Source organism: Desmodus rotundus, chromosome 11, assembly GCF_022682495.2.
Source record: "Desmodus rotundus isolate HL8 chromosome 11, HLdesRot8A.1, whole genome shotgun sequence".
Classification (NCBI taxonomy): domain Eukaryota; kingdom Metazoa; phylum Chordata; class Mammalia; order Chiroptera; family Phyllostomidae; genus Desmodus; species Desmodus rotundus.
In genome coordinates this window covers 39,102,536-39,121,240 of record NC_071397.1, presented here as the reverse complement: position 1 = coordinate 39,121,240, position 18,705 = coordinate 39,102,536, and the positions used below count along the sequence as shown (strand labels likewise).

Below are 18,705 nucleotides of genomic sequence, written 5' to 3'. Positions count from 1 at the left end.
ATATCAATAATTGATGCGGTAGAATCCAAGGCAAAAAGATATAGAGCAGAGTTGACCACATTGTTTAGGAACAGTAAATCCTAATTGTAAGTATTTTTCTGCCATTGCCTTGAAGTCTTTATAGCCATTACCTGGACACAGAATATTGTTCTTTATATACCGAAGAGTGTGCGTACGTGTGTGTGCACGCTGACCTAGACCCTGAGCTAGGGCCTGCTACGCAACCCGCACTACCTCACCATGGAAAACTTTCACATCTAGTTCATTTTGATTTTAAAAGTTATTTATTCATGTTTTCAAGTCCTTCCTTAGTCCACCAAAAATAGGATATTTGATAATTCTTAGTTGTCTTCTATGTGTGGAAAAAAAATGTGTATAGTCATAGGAGATAATGGTTATTAAATGTTTATTTTAAAAGTGTATTTATGAGCTTAATCATCTGGATTTTTAATTAAGAATTAGACATTACTGATTATAGGTAAATGGTTATAATGCATACAAATACATATATTTTTTTCTTTTTTTTTCTTTTTAGCATGGTGTTAGTCTGTATATTCAAGATAAGGAAGGCTTGTCAGCTTTGGATCTTGTAATGAAGGATAGACCAACTCATGTAGTATTCAAAAATACTGGTAAGAAAATTTTAAATATATATATATAATATATGCATATATGTATGGAATGGGATATACATACATATGTATATGTATGTATGTATGTATGTGTGTGTGTATATTCCATTAAGTTACAGCTTAGACACTTTTAATGAAATTTAATTCTTGTTAAAATATCTGAGGAAATTTGTATATGTATATCTGCAAAGAACTTTTACTTTGGTATGTGTTGGTTGATACTTTTGATTCTATTCAGAACATTCCTATTTATTTTGCCTTTTTCCATTTCAATGTATATTTTGTCTATAAGAGTAAAGACACAGCCTAAAGAGGGGAGGCATTTAGAATTGTAACTACTGTAAAGTCATTAATGTCCATCCAGAAAGTAACATCAACATTTAGGGTACAGGGAAAAGGAAGTGATTTTCTACCTACACATTCTTCTAATTCTTATCCCTCCAGTTTGCCCCTTGAGCTCTGGAAATGGAAATTGTCTTTAGAAGAAAAAAGATTTAAATGGGATATTCTATAATTTAAATTTAACTAATGATCAAGCTAAATAAGGACTCATTCTTTTTTTTTTAAATTTCTACCTTGGATACAATATTGCAGGTTACAGCTATAAAGGAATTACACAGCCTTCCAAAATAAAAATGAGGATGTATATCATAAACTTAGCTGTGATTAAGTTTTATCCCAGTTTAATGGGTACCCTAATCAGTAGTGTTATTTTGCATCTGTCAAGAGCAAACTATTGAAAGTTAGTGTTTCTGTAAGAACAGTAATTAATATCACATTTTCTTGATTTATAACCTTTATACATATGTTTTAATAACATTTTATGTTTAAATAACTATATTCTTCATGGACACTAAGTGGATATGGTGGGTATTTTTTACACATTCGGAAGTTAAACTTTAGCTGCTAAAGAAACAAAGAACAAATATTAGATTGCTTACATTGAGACTGGTCTGTGCTGACTTGGATTTTCTGATTTCTACTCCTAGAATTATATAATATATTAGTAGATTAATTATTGAAAAGAGAGTGTTGACAATAGCTTCCAAAATTTGGTAGTTAAATTAGTTCTTATAAAGAGTCATATGTAAGGTAAAATGATTAGTGGAATATATCTATAACTGAACTATACTAATACTTGTTTTAAAATATAAAAAACTAATTTTCATTGTAGATCCTACAGATGTCTACACTTGGGGAGATAATACAAATTTCACCTTGGGTCATGGAAGCCAGAATAGCAAATATCATCCAGAGTTGGTGGATCTGTTCTCCCGGAGTGGGGTTTATATTAAGCAGGTATTTTGAAGTAAAATCAAAATACTTTTAGAGATTAAAAAGAACTTTAGTATTTGGTAGCTCATCTTTTAATTTAGGTTATGTTAACTTTGTTGAAGGTATGATAACATATTTGAAAGAAGAAATCAATAAAAGAACTTTACTAATTTATTTTAGATTTTGTTAGCCTTAATCATATTTACACTGTGTACAATACCACAAAACTATGAGATGTTTATCAAGCACTGTTAGAAATTAGAAGGCATTGTACAGACATTAGTTTAATTTCAAAAAGTAGAGCTGCTGTTGATTTTCTAGCTTTTATTTCTGTTTAAGAAAGAGTTTTTCAAGTTGTTTCTCAAGTGAATTCATTGTTGAAACTCAGTGTTACCAGTTTTAGGTAAGCGAACCTGAGTTCTTAAATATAAGCAATTGTAAAATTAATTGACATAATTGTAAAATTTTGTCTTTGGTCTTCTAATATTATGATGTAGGTTATCTTCCACTTCTGTGGATGAGTGTGTTGGCATAAGTCGTCTTCCTCTGTACCACTCTGTGTGTGTGCATGTGCATATTAAACTGAGCTTGAACAGGTCTGCAGAACCCTTAAAATGGTATTCCACCCATCAGTAGCCACTAGTGATTGAACAGAGTTGGGGCACTTTAGAAAGATAACCTGTTTTCCTTTTCAGTTGTCATGAACTGAGATTTTTTTTTTAGGAGCAGGGATTTTTACACAAGAGTGAAGGAATAATGGTGACATTAAGAAAGTAGAGGCTGATTGTACCTTCACATCCTAAGATATATGTGGTATATAAAAATTGAGCATATTCCACTTGGAAGGGTTATAGATGAAACAGTACACCCAGAGAGAATGCCACATTTCAGTTGGGCTAGGAAATGAGAGTATTTTGTGAAGAGATTGAGGATGTAAGGTGTTTTATTTATCACTGAATGAGGGTTGAAGCAGACACTATGGACAAATTTGAAAGGAAGGAAAACACTCTAAATTTCAGTCAGAAAAGAGGAAGCAAGTCTATGGGAATATTTACTGAGCATCAGTTACAGGCACGGGCAAGAAAGTAGGTTTACAGTTGTGAGTACGAGATACAGTTTATTCTTGTAGTGTTATTTATTTGTATTACAACTGTAACCCTACTTTTTTTCCACTGCTGTGTATAGAGAGCCCTACTAGTTACTGAAAAGGGCTGATTCTGGAGTATAGCACCAAATGAATTAACTACCATGGGGCAGAGATCGTTAATATTAGCATAATATATTCCTGAGAATTCGGATGAAAAGCTGTTACCAGTTATCTCCTTAAAAAGTTGAAGGTCTTAAATTCTGGTTGTGGTTGATAACAGTAAAAGTCAGAAATGGTAGAATGTCATTCTAATATTGAATATAAAATTAACAATGTATTATTTCTGATTTTAGAAAATGATCATTTTCTTTCAGATTTTAACTTTGTTTTATAAAATTGAATACAATTTTGAGTTTTATTTTTAGACTTTTCAGGTATGGTGGTAAAGCTCAATGAGATAATGACTTTTTGTGTTATATATAATAGGCACTTGTCTTTCTAGAACTTGCCAACTGGTTTAAGGGTATGTATAAATAGAGCTTGTAATTCAGTTCATAATTTTCTTTTTTCTGAAGGAACTTAACTTTTTGAAAAAAAATTCTAGGATTTCATTATTTCTTAACATCTTTTTATATCCTAAATTAGAAATATTTATAGATGGCATAAGAAATATAAATGCAAATAATTTTTAAAAATAAAAAAACATTGTTAAGTGGCATTAACATAAAGTGTATACATTGCACATTAGACGCATTGAAAACCAGCACAGTGTGGCCTGGAGGTTAAGTATGTGAATATTTGAAACTTCTCTTGGTTTCCCGTTATTGCCTTCTGCTAATGCGGTTCAACCATTTTAGTACCATGTCTTCTGGTAAGAATATGTGAATATGTGTGATGTTAAAGATATATTAGAAAAAATTAGAAGTATAAAAAGGACATACTGTCTAACCCACATTCCCCATGTATAGGTAATGTTTTTAAAAAATACTTTTAACCTTAATACATTTCCATTATTTCCTTTAATATTATCACTATTTGGTAATCTTTACATCTCATATTGCAGTTGTCTCAGCTCTTGCTGTTGGAAATTTTATGAAATTGGAAAACAACTGGCTGCTACTTTTTGTAGTCGAAGACTTAAGATTTGCATTTTCCTTTGTTAAGTCTCTTCTGTGGGTAACACATGCTTAATTCCTTCTTTGTTCTATTTTCTATATGTCTGTTTTTAGACATAGTTTAAAAATATGTATATTTTTAATTTTTATTATAGAAAACTTTAAATGTGTGCACAGTAGAGAGAATAGTGAGTCCCCTTGTACCTAATACCCAGCTTAAACAATTAGTAATAATTTATTACTTCTCTTTTATAAAACAAAGGATATTTTATTCAGAGAACTTGAATAATATTCTCTTTTTTCCCTACAGGTGGTGCTTTGTAAATTTCACTCAGTGTTTCTGTCTCAGAAAGGGCAGGTCTACACCTGTGGTCATGGTCCTGGAGGACGTTTAGGCCATGCAGATGAACAGACATGCTTGGTAATTGAAATGTTTAGGTAACTTTAGTAAAATTTTGATAAACTGGAAGCTTCAGTTCACTAAAATTTTTTTTTGACCAACTAGAGGAAGAAAATAATATACCAATTGATCATGGTTTTTTAAAAATCAGTGATTTTTCTGGTATATTATGTTCAAATTAAAGATTTAGATATGATGCTATATTCTAGAGCATCAAGGAAAAATTTTCTTATAGCAAATATTGAGAAGGGAGTACTGGTGTATTTACTGTGGATTAAGGGTTCTTTAAAAAGGAGAGAGAGCTTTTGTCATAGCTTCCATTTTTTGAGGGTTTATTATATTCCAGGCGTTGTTCATAAAGCCGTAACAGCCTCGTGAGGTTATAGGCATTATTATCCTCTTTTTATACACAGTGACAATAACAACAGTCATTTACGGATTGCTTACTCTGTGCCAGAGACTGTTGTGTTTTATACTTACCAACTCATTACTCCTAACACCAATCCAATTATCATCTAAAATAATATCATTTTGTGTTCAGGTGAAGAAGTTGAACTACTGAGAGGTTAAAGACCTGATTGAGATCAAATACCTAGTAAATGTCTCTTTGAAGGGATGCATCATTTCCTGTATTTTTATTTATTTCTTTTTTTTTTCCTCCTTAAGCAGTATTTTATTCTAGACTCTTTTTTAAAAATTTTTATTGTTATTCAATTACAGTTGTATGTCTTTTCTCCCCATCCCTCCACCCCACCCCAGCTGAACCCACCTCCCTCCCCCACCTCCAGTCTCCCCCTTGATTTTGTCCATGTGTCCTTTATTATTTATTTCTTAATACAACAATGAATCTTTGGCTGAAGAGCTCCCTCTATTCATACCAAACAAATTTGTACTTGGTGTATAATAAGGATTCAAAAATCATTTGTTGAATCAAATTATTTTATCGAAATGTCTTACTGGAGTTTTGTGTTTTACAAATAAACCAGTGTCTTGTTAAACTCATCTGTTCCTTCCTGATTTGTAGAACTTACCATGATAGACCATACCAGTCATGTCGTTTGAGACATAGTATCATCAGATTCTGTTTATATTTATATATAAGTGGTTAATATACTAAGGTTAATTTTATTTTGTAGGTCCCTAGGCTTGTGGAAGGACTGAGTGGGCATAATTGTTCCCAAGTGGCAGCTGCTGAGGATCATACTATTGTATTAACTGAAGATGGATGTGTATATACATTCGGTGTCAATACTTTTCATCAGTTAGGAATTATTCCTCCACCTTCCAGTTGTAATGTACCTAGACAGGTAAACTTCTCTTTTTTAAACAATAAGGTGATTATTTGCTATAAAACCTGTGTGGACAAAAAGATGGAAGGTATTGACAGAGCAACGTATTTTATATTCATTGCTTATATATATTTCACAGGAGAAATCAAGCGCAGTACAAGTTAGCACTTGTTTGGAGTAAGAAGGAAAGCATTTGGGATATTAGACACCAAATTACCTTAGATTAACTCCTAAGTATTCATAAGCTGAGGGGGACCCAGATTTTTTGGGTTTAAGTCCTCATTAATAAAAAAACACCAAGTTTGTAAATACAAAATGGGCAATGCAAGTGAGGCACCTCGAAGCCTAAGCTTGTTGGCTTCATAGTAAAGCAGCCTGTATGTAGAAATCACACCTGGTAACTTGGTGTGAAGGATTATAGGTCCAAATGCCACTGCTCTTTGTTCTACTTCCCCCCAACATTTGTACAACCACCACCAGAAGGTACACGTTCCTCAGCTTCAGGAACCTGTACACCAAGCTGGGACTGGTGCTCTAAATTAATGTTTCTAGAATCATCACCCATAATAAATGTGTTTTTGCTCATAAAATTTATATTTTAGATGTTAAATTTCTTCACTGGATTTAACCCTCTGGATTTAAAATTATTATTAGATTCATATTTTTATATTAATAAGCTTTTACATCCAATGATTTTCCATTTGGGATGACTAATGAATCAATAGAAATTACCCCAAAATAATTGGAGGTAGTCTCTAATCTGTTGCACTTCTTTTCTTCAGCTGTGGAATTCGTGGATATTTAATCATGTTGTAGATTCCTTTTGGAATGGCAGATTATTACTCCCATTGTGTGGCTGCCTCAGAGCTCTGGGTCGATAGGGACACATCGAGTATTCTCAACTGGGAGCAGTTTTGCTCACCAGGAGCCGTTTGGCCATGTCTAGATATAATTTCAGTTGTCACTACTGGGGGCAGGGGTGGGAGTGGTGCTACCGGCATCCCGCGGGTGGAGTTTAGGGATGTTGTAAACCACCTACGACGCTCAAGGCAGTCCCCCACAAAAAAGAATCATCTGGCCCAAAATGCGATTAGTGCCACTCTTGAGAGACCCTGGATATGTTACATGTAAAAGCACCATATTTTCTAATAAGACTGAGAATGCTAAACTGCAGTCTTATTTGTCTTTTGGAATAGATGCAGGCAAAATACCTGAAAGGAAGAACGATCATTGGAGTAGCAGCAGGCAGGTTTCATACAGTGCTGTGGACTAGAGAAGCTGTTTACACTATGGGACTAAATGGTGGGCAGCTGGGTAAGAAATCTTTGACGACACTATCTGAAAAATAAATTGGATTCTTAAAATGGATATTTTGTGATTTATTTGTGTAACTTTTTAGGTTATTTACTAGATCCCAATGGAGAAAAATGTGTAACTGCTCCTCGTCAAGTCTCTGCCCTTCATCATAAGGACATCATCACTCTATCTTTGGTTGCTGCAAGTGATGGGGCCACAGTCTGTGTTACCACAAGTGGAGATATTTACTTACTTACAGACTATCAGTGCAAGAAGATGGCTTCCAAGTATGTGTATTTCTGTGAAAGAAGCTTAACTTTAGTAATAGTTTAACTCTTCCAGCGAATATCAGTATCAGCTTTATGCTATGTTCTGAAGTGCCAAACAAAACCAAGGATTTCTCTATTTTGTTTTGAGGTTAAAAATTTTTGTTTTCTGTTAAAATGCAAATAGCTTTAGGATCTTTTAGCCTTATCAGTTATTTAAACTGGAGTGAATGCATGCGTTAGAAAGGGAAGGACCAAGGATACCAAAGGCTAAATCATCTTACTTCACCTTTCACAGTAATCACCCTAGGTTATTGCTTGAAGAGTAATTTCTTTCAAATTGAGCATGTGTATTTTAGAGAACATATTAATCTAGAATTTTTTTTTTTAACCTAGACAGCTAAACCTGAAAAAGGTTCTTATATCTGGGGGGCGTATGGAATACAAGGTTGATCCTGAACATTTCAAAGAAAATGAGGGTGAAAAAATTTGTATTCTTGCATTGGATGAAGCTGGAAGGGTGAGTATATTTATGCAAAAGTATAGCGGACTAATTGTCAGTTGATAGGTATAGAGGACGTGATAATGTGTAAATGTATTTCTATGATAGTGATGACTCCTATTGACTTTGTTTCTCAGCTTATTCTGACCTCCAGTACTAATTTATGTGCAGCTGGTATTTCAAAGGAATTATGATGACATTTAACTAATGTTCCATAGTACTACTTTGTTAAACTGTACTTTAAAATATCATTTACTGTGTTTAAAATGGAAGTAAGTGATGGTTTGTTTTATATGTATACAGTATTGATAAATGATACTGAATTGCATAGACATGAGCTATGTTATATAACTACTCTTTACAAAAACTACTGGCAATATTAAAAATTTGATTTACAATTGGAAAATTTTCCCCAGATTTAGTTTTAAACAAGTGTACATAAAATATATATAAGCAGAGATTATAACTATTGTTCCAGATCACTATATAAAGAATTTTACCTCTTTTATTTAAGTAAATACTGTAGAGTTTTCATTTTAGTTGCATGTACAAACATACCAGTATATTTCTTAATACAGTTGTTAATTAAAAAATATATATTATGCATTAATATACATTGAAAAAAATTTATACTTTGACTAGAATAAAATGGATTGTTTTCTGGTTTTTGCTTATAAAATATACAGTAAGAATGATTTTTCTGGGGTTTATAAAGTACTGCAAATTTTGACATTTTAGAAATTGAAGAATTAGAATCATAAAGCTTCACCTATCAGTACACTACAGGTATAAATCTACTGTAGTTGGTCATTTTAATAGAAGGAAGTATATTTAAGAATTAAAGCTCTAATTTGTACTAATGGAAGCAGAGGCATGGGATTACATAAAAACTTGAGTATTAAAAACCTATATTTGACTTTGGAGTGTGTTTCATTTATATTGATACAGATCTAGCTTATTTCTTTGGATATTTACTTTCTGTAAAATTAATCTTCCTATAAAAACCAATCTGTGAAGGAATCATTCAGTCAATATAGGGTTGTGGTTTTTTTGTTTGTTTGTTTTTGTGTGTAACTTTTGATTGTGGCAGGTATCATTTTGTGCTTTACTTTTCTTAGTTATGAGAGGGTTGAACTTTTAAAATCAGCGTTAGTTTTTCAAATGAAATATTATTCGGAATGCCGATCTCTGGAGCAGATAAAAGGATTGCTGCTGTGGATAAAACTGGGTTGGGAAGCCCAGCACTCCATGGCATCTTTTTCCAGTGTCCTTGAGCAGCAGCCCCTAAGCCATTTCTCAAGAACACTGGTCTGCAGAACCACTAGGAAACCATTGAACTCTATGGTGTTGTTTTCTGTTTCTAAAATTTTGTTTTAGTTATATAGTTTAGTTATATATACATCTTTTTTTTTTCTGGAGAGTCAAATTTGGATTTTCATAGGATGATTTTCATTCTTCTTGAAAATAGATGGTACTATATAGCAAACTTGATATCCAAGTTTTACCTTTAAGATTTTTATTTCTCTTCACCATTGTAGCAGATTTATATATCCAAAACAAGCAATACTGAAAATTACTTTTTAAGAGTGTCTTTGAAGCATATTTAGTGCTTCCTGTTTGCTTAATGTACGTTTTCTGTAACTTTTTTCTAAAAGTTACGAACTTTTATAGTATCTATGTTCTTCTGCAGAAGAATGAACGTTGAAACATAAATCAAAGCTTTTATTTTAGAACTGTTACCTCTTGATTTCAGTTTTTGGTTGGTCAGATGCTATTTTGCTTTATATTCCAATGTAATTTGGTTTATTTTAGGTGTTTTGCTGGAGATCAGTCAGCAGTTCTCTGAAGCAGTGTCGATGGGCTTATCCACGCCAAGTCTTCGTTTCTGATATTGCTTTAAATAGGAATGAAATTCTGCTTGTCACACAGGATGGAGAAGGATTTAGAGGGAAATGGTTCGAAGAAAAAAGAAAGAGTTCTGAAAAGAAAGGTCAGTTCGTGTGTGAATGGCACATGAAAATTCCTTTCAGTTAACCTTTAACTTTACAAGTATTTATTGTTAGGCTTAATTAACAAGTGTTAGTAGATTTTACCCTTTTATCTCTTCTCTCTTTTGATTTTGGTTTGCTTTTGTACAGTTAAACAGGGAATTTGATCTATTTAAACCTGGAGTTTTTGATTTTTTTGTCTGTCTGTCTGTCTCAGCATACCCTGAAGTCATGGTACATTCTTTTTTTTTTTTTTTTTTTTTTTTTTAAGATTTTATTTATTTAATTGTAGACAGGGAGAGAAACATCAGTGTGTGGTTGTGTCTCTTATGCCCCCTACTGGGGATAGGGGACCTGGCCTGCAACCCAGGCCCATGCGCTGACTGGGAATGGAACCAATGACCCTCTGATTCTCAGGCCCACACTCAATCTGGTGAGCCACACCAGCCAGGGCTCCTGGTATATTCTTCTCAGTAATAGTGGCTTAGTCTTGCTAGTTGCTAGCCTTTACTTTAGGGGTAGGGAAGTGTAAAGTTAAAAATCAAACAAACAAAAAAATTCCCCAGATATTTATGAACCATCTTCTAAGCCCCCTTTTTTATCTTTTGTCCCAAATCAAGAATTTAGTAGCTATATTTTTTTGTTTTTTATATATCTGTATATATAAAATAAAAAAATTTTAACGGTATATCTTGTGACTTACATGAAAATCACAGGAAAAATAAAGCTTTTATGTTCATTGAGAATTTTAAAAAGTGCAAGTTTTTTGAACAATTGCTGACTCATAGAAGGCAAGTTTTATTCATTCCTTGATGAATATAAAGGATACTTTTAAGATGCCACCAGTGAAAATAGAAATTATTCATTATGTAGTTCATTCTTAATTATCTTATTACAAATTTATACACTTGTGGATTACTTAGGTTTGTTTTTTAACTTAGGTTAGTGACTTTTCTTTCATCCATCATTAATAATTAGTTGATTTTTTTTCTCCCAGAAAACTATTTTTCTTTATTTACTTCTTTACATCTAATTGCTCCTCCCCTAGTCTAAGTCAGATAAACTACTGAAAAAATAATTGCTTTTATTTCCATTCTTGTTTCTTTTTATCTATTCTCAAGCGATTACCAGAGTGAACTTTTAAGATCTGATCCTGATATTACTATGTTTAAAAACTTTTTAATGGTTTTTTCATTACTAACACATGGCCTATAAGGTCCCTGCTCTGACTCTTGTTTATGTCTCTGAACTCATCTGGAGTTTTCTCTCTTTCCCTTACTATACTCTCAAGTCACATTGACCTTCAGGGTCAGTCTTGTCCAGTGGTGATTAGTCCCAGGACCTTTTCTAATTTTTCACGTCTTATCTTAATTTATACTTAATCAGTGATGTTTTTCACTGATTTAGATGTTTTTCCTTCATCTAAACTCAGCAAACCTTTTCACTTTTAATATTCCCTTTGTATTTTCATCATGAGACTTATTTTTACTTGTTTTTATGTATTTCTCTTTGTGATTAATTTTTTATTTTATCTATCCTCACTTGAGGACGTGCTTATTGATTTTATAGTGGGGGATGGGAGGGAGAAAGAGAGGGAGAGAAACATCTATGAGAGAGACACACATCAGTTGGCTACCCTTTCTATGCACCCCCTCTGGGGACTGAACCCAAAACCTTTTGGTTTGCCGGATGACGCCCAAGTAACTGGACCACGCTGGCCAGGGCTGTGATTAATTTTTTAAATGTTTGTCTCCTGTCAAACTACAAAATGGCAAGGACCTTGTCTATTGTGCTATATATCCTTAGCATTCCTGGCACATAGTCATCTGTTGAATGAACAAATCAGTTATAGTATACCTAAAGAATATTTAAATTATTCAGATAATTATAAGTATTAAAATCATAAAGCTACAAAGGAATGTTTTTATGTAATTAGTTTAATTTCTTTTATTTCTTTATAAATTAGTCAATTTTGTAAACATTTAAGGTATATTTACTATATGCCAGGTATAGGGTTAGGTTTTAAAAATACAAAAATAAATAGGATGAGTCCCTGTTCTGAGACACTCATAAATTTGTAGGGGCATAGACATGTATATAACCATTTGCAGTTCATGGACACGCCTAAGTTTTTTTAAGACTATCAAAGTTGGAATAACTGAGTGTCGGGGGAAGATTATTAAACTCCCTGAGACTGAAATAGAGTAAACTTGAGAGTAATGAGAATGCAGGTTCGACTTATAAATGTCGGAAGTCCTTAGAATTGTGTCTTAGTTGTATCTAGTGGTCTAACACTGAACTCGTACATCCACATCAGCTTTTCAGTGTTTCAATTGAAATAAATGATTGTCTTTGACACACCATATTCCCTTACCCTCTATATCCAATTAGTCACCAAATTTTGTCACTTTTGTCTGTCACTTTTGTCTCAAATATTTCTGAAATGTTTCCACTTTCTATAGCTTTATTACTATAACTTCAATCTGCATCATTTATTTTTTTTCTGCACTCGGAGTTTTCTAAATAATCTCTTCAGTTTTATTTACTTTAAACATTTTCATACTGTAAGCAGAATAGTTTTTTTGCATGCAAATTTCATGCTTTCATAGCCTTGATATGACTTGTATTGATATTGTCATTGTTTAAGTCTGTCTGTTTTGCTAGAACTGTAGGGACATGCCTATCTTGTTCACTCCTATATCACTAGAGATAAACTGATGATCCCTGTATTACAGTAGCATAGTGTAGTCACTCAGATATTTGCTGAATAAATGAGAAAAGGGAGAGGAGGAAGGGAGGAAACAAGGAATCAGTTATGAAGATGCTAAGTGTATATATTTTTAATGCATGCTGAGGAATTTTAAAAGGCAGTTTAACATTAGATTTGCTTTTTGGAAAGATAACTTTGGTTGCAATGTAGAGGATTTTTGTTGAAAAGAGATAAATTCATGGACAGTTGAGAATTGACTTGCCAAAATTTCATGTGCAGTACATCCAACATATAGGGTGCAAATTGTGTTAAGGAGAAAGAAGATATAGTTTTTCAAAAAGACTTAATGCATACAAAAGATGTTCTCATATTCCTTTAATTGTTTTTCTGTTCTGTTTACTGCTAAATCATTTTAAGTTTTAATAAAGTCTTGACTAATAGGAATGTATTTTTTTTCTTTTTAGCAGAAATTTTGTCAAACCTTCATAATTCCTCATCAGATGTGTCTTGTGTCTCTGATATAAATAGTATGTATGAAAGAATTCGACTTGAGAAACTTACTTTTGCCCATAGAGCTGTTAGCGTCAGCACAGATCCAAGTGGATGCAACTTTGCAATCCTGCAGTCAGACCCTAAAACAAGGTATACTTGTATGTGTTACATTCCTTTTTTAGAGGGAACAGTGACCGGTTTTTCTTTTGTTTTCCATAGCTCCTGGGCCAAACTTAATTGAAGAGCTGTTGTCATGTCTTATAGAGACTTGAGACACATGATCATGTTACCAGGATAACTCAAAGGTGGAATTTATCGTACCAGAAATGATGAGTGTTCCTTGTAGTTCGTAAACTGATATTTATTGAACATATTGAAGATGTACATATATACATGTTTACTATATATAGACACACATGATTTCTATCTTTAGTACTTTATGATGTACTGAGTTCTCAGATTCTGAGATATATAATACTTGTTACGTAGTTTGCAATAATTTTTGACCCTTGAATATGATGAGACTTGATAAAAGAAGTAGAATGATCTGTAGGGCAGTATGAATCTCTATATAAATCTTCTAAGTCATATTAGTAGAGAGATGGCATGTTAAGATAAATATAAAGGGTACTACTGAAAAGTAAAGAAGTCCCAGAAATAGCGTGACCATTTGTCCTGTTTTGTCCAGGTCTTTCCTGTATTTAGCACTGAAAGTCTCATTTCCCAGGAAACCCCTCTGTCCCAGGTACACTAGGAGGGTTGGTCCCCCATACCTGGAATGGTAAAAAGTAGATTGGGCAGGTGTGATCACATTCTTATGGTACTGAAAAAGTCAGGGTTACAGACCAATTGTGTGTCTGTGTATATTTATCTTTACTTCCTTGAGTTTCTGACCTATTCTGGGACTGGGACCTGAAGTATTTACTCAGTTCTTTGTGCATTTATTTTTCTTCACTTGTAAAATAAACAGACATAAAAGGAAAAGTTTGAGAACTGTGCTCTTTGTTGAATGTTTTTTAATAATTTTTATCATTTAAAAATTTCTATGAAATAGTCACTTAACATATTCTAGTGTTTTTTTGTAGAAAAAGAAAACACTACTTTTAGAGGAGAACTTAATTCTAATCATTTTAGTTTAGAAGAAAATAACAGGAAAAGGAATAGAAAAAATGCAAAGGGTGATACAGCATCTAAGACTGCAGTATTATATTTTAGGAAATGCCAAATTTAAAGTTTTCCGAGTAGTAAATAAAAAAGAAATTGCACTTTAAAATAAGAATTGGCTAGGGATGCTTTAAAAAAATTTTTTTTGAAAGTAAAAGTGATTTTTGTTTCATTTGTAGCCTTTATGAAATTCCAGCTGTGTCTCCATCATCCTTTTTTGAAGAGTTTGGCAAACTGTTGAAGGAAACAGATGAAATGGACAGCATTCATGATGTGACATTTCAAGTTGGCAACAGAATCTTCCCTGCTCATAAATATATTTTGGCATTGCATTCTGACTTTTTTCAGAAATTATTCCTTTCAGATGGTACTTCTTTAGACTTTACAGATGTTTACCGGAAAGATGAAGATGCTGTAGGATGCCCTCTCTTTGTGGTAGAGAAGGTTCATCCTGACTTGTTTGAATACCTTTTACAATTTATATACACAGATACCTGTGACTTTTTAACTCATGGCTTCAAGCCGAGAATAAACTTAAACAAAAAACCAGAAGAAAATCGGGGCACTCCAAATTCTCATTTGAATAAAATGAATTCTCATGAAGATAATCAGAAGTCGGCATTTGAAGTTTATAAAAGTAATCACGCTCATACAATTAGTGAAAAGCAGAAAAGCAAACCCAAATCTTCCAAAAAAGTAAAATGTGTTGGGGAAGATCCTGTCGGAATGTTGCAAAATGTTGCAAAGAAATTCGGTTTCAGTACTTTGACTAGTAGGTATGGATGGCTCCTGCTTAATATCTATTCTTGTATCTTGTGTCCTCTTTTAAAAATTATCTTTTCCTTTGCTTTGCTGCTCTTCTCTTTCTCTCTTTCTCCCTTCCCACCCCCTTTTTGTGGGGAGGTAACATTTTTCCCTCCTCCATTTTCTGTTAAAGCTATCTCTGTGGGACTCTGAATTAAAACATGAAAGTGTGGGAAGGCTATTACTGGGTTTGAACATCCGGACTGGCAGGCACTGTCTTTGGAGTTAGAAAGACCTGTATATGTCTCTTAGCTTTACTCTAACTAGTTGGGGCAAATATCTTAGTTTCTTTGAACTTCAGTTTCTCAATATACAAAATGGGAGGGATAACATTAACTTCGTATTGTTGGTGTAGTTTTGTCATGTTGCCAGGGTTGGGTGACTAAGACAGCATTTGTCATGTTACAAACCAGACTTTGGAATTCTCTATTTTAAGGTATTTATGTTGCCTATGGCAGTGTAACCTTAGTTGTGGGGTGGAAGCTGGTGAGCAGTGTATGCTCTCTATTAAGAACAATAAAAGGTCTTATGCTATAGCTTTGATTTTTTATCAGTAATTATATTTAACATACTTTGAATTCTAAGTAAAATTGAAGGAGAATGTATGATTCTTTATCACAGAGTGGGAGGTTTTTGAGATATTTTTCTAGGTGATATAAAATCATGTTCAGATGTAAGCTAATTGTTGGATTTTTGTTTGTTTTGGTAGGGAAATATATACACCAATTGTTAACTTTTATGTATTCTTGTTGATAGGTTAGATGGAGTCAGATTTGAAAATGAAACAATTAATGTTATTGCCAAGAAAACTGGTAATAAACCGCAGTTAAATCGGGAAAAATGGTAAGTTAGAAAATGAAGGTAATTTTTATCTCTAGATTTTGGGACCTAAGTGTGGAAATAGAGCTCTTCTCACATATGAAACAAAATGTTTATGTAGGTACACTTTCGCCTTCACTAGTGTTCTTTACTTTTAGAAATGTTGGATAGCTGTTGAGGTAAATGGGTAAAATATTAACTGTATAATTCATCTTTCTGATTACTTTCTAATTAAGAGAGGAATTTTTAATTTTTATTTTTTCTTGCCTGAATTTTATATTTTTTTGATCAGTAGGAAATGAAAAACCAAACTGATTATGCCTCTCATCATTATGATGATTCCTTTGTAAATCTCTTCGGTAATAAATACACTATACTAAATACATTTGTTATTAAGTTATTTGTTTTTAGTGAAAACTTTAGAGAAGGAGAAACTGGAGATACCAGGATTAAGCTTAGCACAGATGGGTTGTACTAATAAGTGAACTAAAGATCTTTGACTATGATGTCACTTACCATTATATCATTAACCTTTGGCTTGTAATAAAAAAATCAGAAGAATGGTTGGGATATTTATCTGAATTCCGTTTCCTTTTCAAAGGCCTTTATCTTCCTTAAACTGGAAGGATATGAACTACTTTATTTGTGTATATACCCTCAAGTTATTCTCATCTACCTTTCAGGAAGAGCAAGTCAAAAACTTAAGCCAAATCCTATAATGAATTTTCTTATTTGTTCAACATGTAAAAAAATTGCTCTTGCTTTAATTAAACATTTTTCTGGCAGCTCATTTTTGTGTGACGTGACCATGAAATCAGTGGATGGAAAGGAATTCCCTTGTCATAAATGTGTTCTTTGTGCTAGACTTGGTAGGTATACTTTTTCTTAGTTGCTGATTTATTTGTTTAGTATTTCACTATTCTTACTGAACTGAATTTTTTTTCCTTTCAGAATATTTTCATAGTATGCTGAGTAGCTCATGGATCGAGGTAAGATTTAAGTAGAGGCCACCTAGGTTGGTAGTACTACTTATGTAGATTTGGGGGAGATTATATACTAAAGAAAGTCAAAATGGGAACCTGTATTTTAACTCAGTTTTTCTTTTGTATTGAACTTTATTTGTGCTTAAGTCTATTGGAAAATAACAACACTTAGAAATGAAAATATTCCAAAAAAGCCACTTAAATCAATATTTCTTCACTATTTAGAAATTTGGAATACAGTATATTTTCTTTTTTCTCAATTTTTATTGATCCTTTATCATGTTATAAGGCAATTTAAAATTAAATGTATCTCATTTTAGCTTTGTATTTTATAAATGTTACATTCTTTTGCATTTGATGTGATTCCTCTTCAGAGTTTTTTGTACCACTCTCAGTCAGAATGTAGTGGTATTTTGTAGTTTAAAATTAAATGTTTTAACCCTGACCAGTATGGCTTAGTTGGTTGGGCGATGTCCTACAAAGTGAAAAGTTACCAGTTCGATTCCAGTCAGGGTACCTGCCTGGGTTGGGTTGCAGGTTAGGTCACAATCAGGGCGTGTACATGAGGCAGCCAGTCTATGTTTCTCTCTCACATTGATGTTTCTCTCCCTCTCTTCCTCCCTCCTTTCCCCTCTCTCAAAGAATAAATAAATAAAATCTTTAAAATATATAATTATATGTTTTACTTACCTTTTTAAATTTTACTTTATTTAGGCTTCCAGTTGTGCAGCTCTGGAAATGCCAATACATTCTGACATACTGGAAGTTATTTTGGACTACCTCTATACTGATGAAGCCGTGGTAATAAAAGGTATTAATAAGAGAGGATATTTCAGGTCTTTAAGCTATAATTCAGTAATGGTAAAATCAAGATGAATCTTCTACTCTTAATTGAAATAAGTCATCAACAGAAGCTTAATCTAGAATTAGCAATGGAGATGATTACTAACAGTAAAGAACTGGAAAAAGAAAGTTTTCATTATCTATGTGAAAATGAACCGTATAAGAATTATATTTAATGGTTGAGATTAGATTTAAAGTTTCATACACAACCACTTTTATGATTAAGGTGAGGAATAGGGGGTATTGACAATAGGGGGTATAGTTTTGACCAATAGTCTATATAAGGGTTTGTGTTTTTTTTTAACCTTTTCTCCCCCTTGTGATGTGTCTAAAGTGCAGGTTTGCCTTCAAGATCCTGATTTCAATTCCTTGGCCTAAATACCTGAAAGTAGAATTGCTCTATCATATGGTATTTCTATTTTTAATTTTTGGAGGAACCATCATATGGTTTTCATAGTGGCTGCACCAGTTTAATGCCCAGTGATGCACCAGTGATCCCTCCACATCTTCCTCAATATTTTTGTTTTTTGATACTAGCTATTCTAACAGGTGTCAGGTGATATCTCATTGTGGTTTTGATTTGCATTTCCCTGATATATATATACTGTATACATTGAGCATATTTTCATATACCTTGTTGGCCATTTGTATGTCTTCTTTGAAGAAATATCTATTGAGGTCTTCTGCCCATTTTTAAATTGAGTTATTGTTTTTTTGCTATTGAGTTGTAGGAGTTCTTATTATTTTGGATATTAACCCCTTATCAGATATTTTCTCCTATTTGAAAGGGGTTATCTGTTCATGTTGCTAATTGTGTTTTTTTTTTTCCTGTGTAGAGCTTTTTAATTTCATGTAATCCTACCTGTTTATTTTTGCTTTTATTTGTGGTTTTTGGTGTCATATCTGAAAAATTATTGCCAGGATCAATATTGAGGAGTTTTTCCTTCCAGCAGTTTTATGGTTTCGGTCTTACACTTAAGTCTTTAATCCATTTTGAGTTGATTTTTGTGTATGGTTTAAGATGTGGGTGCACTTTCATT

General features: G+C 32.9%; 1 protein-coding gene across 2 annotated transcripts in view; it reads left to right on the top strand.

Moving 5' to 3' along the window:
• The window catches only part of IBTK (inhibitor of Bruton tyrosine kinase), an 82,886-nt gene that overhangs the window by 12,260 nt on the left and 51,921 nt on the right, over positions 1 to 18,705 (top strand). The window contains exons 3-16 of one of the 2 annotated variants that reach the window (XM_045184814.2): positions 536 to 632; positions 1,807 to 1,931; positions 4,420 to 4,530; positions 5,646 to 5,816; positions 6,995 to 7,112; positions 7,198 to 7,381; positions 7,757 to 7,880; positions 9,675 to 9,852; positions 13,028 to 13,202; positions 14,396 to 14,992; positions 15,777 to 15,863; positions 16,626 to 16,708; positions 16,791 to 16,828; positions 17,537 to 17,633. In XM_045184814.2, coding sequence (XP_045040749.2) covers positions 536 to 632; positions 1,807 to 1,931; positions 4,420 to 4,530; positions 5,646 to 5,816; positions 6,995 to 7,112; positions 7,198 to 7,381; positions 7,757 to 7,880; positions 9,675 to 9,852; positions 13,028 to 13,202; positions 14,396 to 14,992; positions 15,777 to 15,863; positions 16,626 to 16,708; positions 16,791 to 16,828; positions 17,537 to 17,633 — 2,185 coding nt within the window. Of the gene's footprint in view, positions 1 to 535; positions 633 to 1,806; positions 1,932 to 4,419; positions 4,531 to 5,645; positions 5,817 to 6,994; positions 7,113 to 7,197; positions 7,382 to 7,756; positions 7,881 to 9,674; positions 9,853 to 13,024; positions 13,203 to 14,395; positions 14,993 to 15,776; positions 15,864 to 16,625; positions 16,709 to 16,790; positions 16,829 to 17,536; positions 17,634 to 18,705 lie in introns of both variants that reach the window. The other variant, XM_024576684.3, reaches the window with a different exon arrangement.